The 6,000-nt window shown below is 46.1% G+C and overlaps 1 protein-coding gene across 2 annotated transcripts in view; it reads right to left on the bottom strand.

Moving 5' to 3' along the window:
• Positions 1-5,644, bottom strand: part of ANK3 (ankyrin 3) — a 347,313-nt gene extending 341,669 nt beyond the window's left edge. The window contains exon 1 of one of the 2 annotated variants that reach the window (XM_048311273.1): positions 5,492-5,644. In XM_048311273.1, coding sequence (XP_048167230.1) covers positions 5,492-5,554 — 63 coding nt within the window. In that variant the 5' untranslated portion in view covers positions 5,555-5,644. Of the gene's footprint in view, positions 1-1,944; positions 1,966-5,491 lie in introns of those variants that run through there. The other variant, XM_048311276.1, reaches the window with a different exon arrangement.
• Positions 5,645-6,000: the final 356 nt, after the last annotated feature.

The following is a 6,000-nucleotide window of genomic DNA, read 5'->3' on the forward strand; positions in this document are numbered from 1 at the left end:
AATGGACAGAAACAAGTCTGGAATTACAGGATGGAAAGGAGATCTTAAATAAAATCATCCTCATGCACACACAAACCACACCCTGCCCTCCCTCTCCCCCCTCCAAAAAAAAAGGAGGGCAAGAAACAGAAAAGCAGATAATCTTCTAAGAGTGAGACACATGCAACAAAAATCTACAGATTAGTAAAATGGGTCAAAACCAAGTTAGAGCTGTTTGCATAACATGTCTATGAAAAGAGAGGTTTCCCACCACAGGCGGCTTCAGACTTCCACATTTTAAATTCAGAAGAAAAACAGAGACAGCTGCTTGAACATCTTCCTAGTGCTAAGGAATTCCTCACAAACTACATCATCAGCACCCTCAATACAGGAAGAGGCAGAAAATATGACCCCACAGAAATAAAAGCAGAGGACCTTCTGCTGGTTATTAGGCCAGGGTGTGGTCATTCATAACCATGATGATTTCTGCTTTGTAATAGAGCAAACTAATTGTCATGGAAGCTAGAAATTCCAAATTCCTTTCTTTAAAAGGCAGACGTGCTTAAAATACGGTACTAGTAACAACAGCATGCAAAGATCATAAAACTAGTTTACACCTGTTCTGTGCACATCATCTGAAAATTACCTTTATTAAAATTCCTTTAAAAGTGTTTTCCAAAACGGAAAATATCACAGAGGTTTTAAAACCTAAAAACCCAGTCTCCATGAAGACTGTGGTAAGAAACCAGCTCTCCTACAACATTCATATGCCATCAACTCCTCTGTCATTGCAGAATGTTATTTCAGATTCTCCTATTAAAAGGAGCTGTCATCACAGCCTGTTTAAGGTAATAACAGGTGAGTGCAGAAGCTCAGCCAGGCCTTGCTTTAGCAGTAGCACACAGGGCAAAAGGAAATACGCAAGGCTACAGCTGTGCAGGACTCCTTTCATTAGCTCACAGCATTTTCCAAGTCATGATCAGATAGGATCAATAACACCTTCTGATAAAGTCACGATGCATACCTCAGATATTATATGGAAAGTTTGAAGAATTTCTCCTCTGAAGGGCACCAACCTCAGCATGCCCTTGGAGGAGAACAACTTCCTGAATTTTAAAAAGTGATTGAAGTATGGTGCCCTTTCCTCCCCAAAGAGTCAGTGGGAACTGAAGCTTTAAGCTAAGAAATTCAATATAATCAAGTAGCTAATAGTAGATTCATTTTTGTGGGATATCCCAGGGCAGTAGAGAAGAAATAGCAGGCACTACTCCGAGACTAACCAGGGTGGGTTCTGCTCAAGAGGCTACTAAAACTGGGCAAGGCTCTAGGAGTGCACAACCATCACATGAACAGTGAGGCAGCGGCTGACACAAGCACAGCGAGGTTTCTCAGGATTTCACAATCACACTAATAAATACTTTATTGAAGCAATTTTCTTTGCTGTCCTCTTCATCCTCCTCAGAGTTACAGAGCCTGTAGCTGCATCGCCATGGCAAGGGCAGCAGAAACACACAGTGTGAGCAGCTATTATTTTCTATGTATTTTATGTGCACGCTGATGTCATTCAACAGCTGAGAGAGCAAAAGTGACAAGAACCAACCAGCAGACAGCACATGTAACTCATCAAAAGAGTAGCAAAGTTCTGGCATTTAGTGACTACTGAATATGACAGTAACAGTTCCTACTACTTTTCCCCCTCCTCCCTAGATTACAAAGAAAAAAAAAGGAACATTTCCTTTCCCATTTTTGCCCAATTTCCAAAATTTTTTAGAGAAGAAAGGAATGGAATCTAAACTAGTTTTATCAAATTGAAGAAAAAATACGTTTTAAACTATTTTGAAGGATTTGTTTTGGAAAATTCAAGCTTCAAAACTCCCCTTCTTAGGTATGTCAGCATCATAAATAGCCATTTAATGCTACACGTCAGAACTCAAGCCTAAAACCCACAGAAATATAAAATATTACCCTCATGCCTCTGATTCTACATCACTCCATGCCTCTGGAGAAAGCTAATAAGTGCCACCAGCTGTTTAAAAAAAAAAAAAGGAAAAGAAGTCAGTCTTCCTTAGGCCAAGTCCTTGCCAAACTCCCTTAAAGAGCTAATGAAACTTTGCCTGATTAAAGATTGCAAAACCACAGTTTTCTCAGAATTAATGCAACATACCAGGTCTTATTTTGTCATCCCAAGAGCCATGCCAAGCAGGAACACAAGTACCATTGTCAACAGCTTATCACAAAACTTAAGGTATATGGGAAATATTCACACACTCCAAACAACAGAGAGTGGCAAAAATAACTTTTAATAGGTAATCACCCACTGGATTACTATGTCAATAGTTTCTACATGATGTCAAGAGCACTGAATTTTGAGAAACAGAGTATATAAGAACAGAACTCCAAGAGCATGGAGTGGAGGGGGAAAAAAAAAAAATCAAAAATTAAGCTGCTAAAAATGTAGGCTAAAACCAGAGTAAACAACAGGGGTGGGAATTTGCCTGCATAGAACAATTGTCTAGAACTGAGGCTCAGGTGGTCTGGTCTGTATGCTACACAGGCAGGGGCTTGGGAGGGTTGTTTAGAGTTTTAGTTAACTGCAAAACTGCCATTTTCCCCAAAGTTTTCAATGATTGAAGAACATTTGCATGTATTATTGTTTTTCAGAGTAGCTATGATTGGATTTGCAGTCTTACAGATCACACTTAAAAGCTTATTCTGGGAAATAAACCTTCCATTTTAGGAGTAAATTATTATTTTTGTTATTTGATAACAACATGTCATACTTGAACAGCACTTAAGTTTTCTCCTCCCCCTGCACAACAACTTGACCACTGTCTCCTCTCTTCCCACAAACACCCCAGTTTTAAGCTAAAAGTGGCAAAAAGTATAAAAGTTTGTCATTTCTAAAGTTCAAAGATCTCTTACAATCCCCAAATTTTCAGTGCCTTAAATACACCAACTAGAAACACTTTGGAACAAAACACAGCACTGTAGGTGACCTACAAGCATAATTAACTTCTAGGCATTGACTCTAATAGTACTCACGGTGTTGAGGCCAAGAGCTGTCAAAACAAAAAGAACTAAAACAAGAATGTACATTCTAGTCTTCCTGTCACGTTTTAAAAACACAGGCTTCTGAGCAAAACATTTTGGAAAACACTGAAGTGAAATAAAGACCAAAGGGCCATCCAAATAATCAGCAGCAAAGTACTGCAGGACTATAAACAACCTTGAATAACAAGTTATTTTCTTTTCTTATGCCATTAATAATTTTGGCTCTGCAAAGCCTGGAAACTGTCTTAGGAAAAACTGTAACTAGATTTTTTTTTTTTTTTTAAGGAAAATATTTAGTCACACAATAATTCACACGATTTTTGCAAATCAGTGCATTATAACAGATAGAGCTCATTATCGCCAAAAAGAAAAACGTGACCATTAAATTAGGATCTGGAAAAGATGGGAGAGGTGACAGGTTTTTCAGTAATGGAAATCCCCAACCTCATCTTCTGGCAGGTATCAACAGAGCACCAGCACATGACAGTACAGTATCATTCAGAACAGAAATCAAGCAATGAGCATTAGTCAATTCCCACAGAAATCAGAGAGAGATTTATGGAGGCAGAAAACAATTTTGTAAGGAACTCATCAACCAACACTGACTATGTTGAAGTTTGTCCCCATTTCCAACAATTAATAGTGTCTCAAAGTCTCAGCATCTTACACACCCAAAATTTAGAGCCTGATCTAACAGTCTTCCCAAAGCAATGGGAAATCTGCTGCCCTTGGTGGACCGAAGGATCAGAGGGCCAAGCTGAGTCTGCCCGCTGGTCCTGAGGTTACTCCAAGCCCAAGATGTAACATACACAATTTGGAGACAGAGAACAGTCACTTTCTTTAAGAATGCAACACTTCCAAGCCAGCCTAGGTTACAAACCTTTTAGAGAGTAAGTTTTTAAGCTGCCCACTTTGTGAACACACAAGGTCACATTTTCTCCCTTTATCCTTGAGACAACTGTTGAAAAAGAGGCAAAAAGGCCTGGAGCTCTGACACCACAGTAAGAAGCACTGTCTCCTTGTTCTGGGAGCTTTCCTTCAAAACAAAAGACTCACAAAAAGAAGAGGGGCTGGGCAGGGGGAACAGCATCTTGCCCAGCCAGAACTTCGAGGGCCTGACTGCCAGAGCAGTGACTTATTTCTAGTTGGTCAGTCCTCCTGGGGTGTTAATTTACATTCCATTTCAAAGCACGAACACCACACAGATTTGAGGGGGAAACATGAGAAACCATAACAATCTACAGTAGAAGAGATAATATTCCATTTTCTGTGTCCAGTTAAGCGCTTCAAGTAGTAGCAAAAGCAGTGTTAAAAGCAGGAAAGTCTAATGATTCAAAAGATACCAACTTTAGGGGAAAAAAAAAAAAAGAAAGAATAAAGCTTATTCAGCCTTGATTAATTATAGCTTTAATCTTGAAAGTTTTCAGTTTTAGTTTCAGGAGTTCTGGGCATATAGCCCAAAAAAAAAAAAAAGGGGGGGGGGGGGGGTGAGAGATAATTCAGTTATCATACTTTCCCAATCCCTTTTCACTAAACTTACTCCTACTGGGAGAAGTGTCATTTCGCCAGTCAGGCATTGTGTAAGAAGCCAGAATGTGCTCTTTCTTTGCCCTGAGAACACTAGCCTTCACAGTTAAAATGGATTATGCCATTTGTGTTCATCAGGAAGAATATGGGACCAGTCCACTCACCCACAACACGAGGCAGCACTTATGAGAGCAATAAACAGAGAGTGATCACATCGAATACCTGGGGGAGCACAGCAGCAAAGCTCCTTCACCTGACCCTGTGGCCTGGGTCTAACCCCTGCGGAGGAGGGAGGGCCAGGGAGAAAAACAATTCCTGTGGCCGCTTGTGCCACGGTGAAATGAAGCCTTCAACAGCCCCTTCTCTTTACCTGCCCTGCAGCAACGCTGAAGGTGACTTGATGCGGATGCCCTTGCGCAGCCCCCAGGTGCCCGGGTGTGAGGCAGCCCTCACCATCCCCTACAGCGACCCACACACAGCTGGGTGCGGAGCCAGGCAGGGATGGGGGAGCCTCCAGCCCTTATCTGGGCAGGTTTCAGCCTCTGCCCCACAAGTACATCGCTGCCACATGACAGAGGCGTGAAACACGAGCAAGGCAGAGACGCAAAGCACACACAACACACCTGCGCCCCGAAGCGCCGCATTCCCCGCAGAGCGGGGGCACTGACGCGGGGTGCCGTGGTGTTTTGCGAGACGTTCTGGCCGCCGCTTGCCCCGGCAGAGGCAGAGCAGCGCGGCGCTCCCGGCTCCAGCCTCGCACCTGGGCACAGCCCGCTCCCCTCCCGCCGGACCCGCCGCTCGCAGCCGCCGGGCGCTCACCCCGCGCTGCCCCGCAGGGGGAGGAGGAGGCGGAGGGAGGGAAGAGAAGGAAAAGCAGAAAGAGCCGCGGGTGCCGCACGCCCGCCCTCACCCCGCCCGAGGGCTGTGCGCTCACCTGGTCCCTGCCGCCCCGTGCCGCGGGACGCGAGGGGAAGGAGCAGGAGGAGGAGGAGGCCATGTTGCAGCGCTCCCAGGCTGCGCTCCTCACCTCGCCCGGCCGCCCCGGGCTCACCCCAGCGCCGGGCCGTCCTGCCCGCGCTGCCGCCCCCGCAGGTGGGGCCGGGCCCGCTGTGCTCTCCTCCCGCGGCGGGCAGGGCACGGGGGGCGGGCGCGCTGGCTCCGGGACCGCCGCCCCGTCCCGTCCCGTCCCGCCCCGTGCCTGGGGCCGGCCGCGCCGGAGGTGCCACAGGGCGGGGGCAGCGCCCCGAGGTCCGCCCCGCTGGGAAAGCGGGAGAGCGGCCGCTGCCGGGGGCTCCCCCTCAGCCGCTCGCACCTGCACCGCGGCTCACCTGGAGACGGCGGGCTCCGCTCTGCCCGCCGAGCGCCCTCAGGGTGCGGGGGGGAAAGCTCAGCTGAACTTTGTTAAACAAAACTCCAAAGCCAACCAGATCCGCGCGCTGGGCG

The sequence above is a fragment of the Corvus hawaiiensis genome, chromosome 8, assembly GCF_020740725.1.
Source record: "Corvus hawaiiensis isolate bCorHaw1 chromosome 8, bCorHaw1.pri.cur, whole genome shotgun sequence".
NCBI classification, from domain to species: Eukaryota; Metazoa; Chordata; class Aves; order Passeriformes; family Corvidae; genus Corvus; species Corvus hawaiiensis.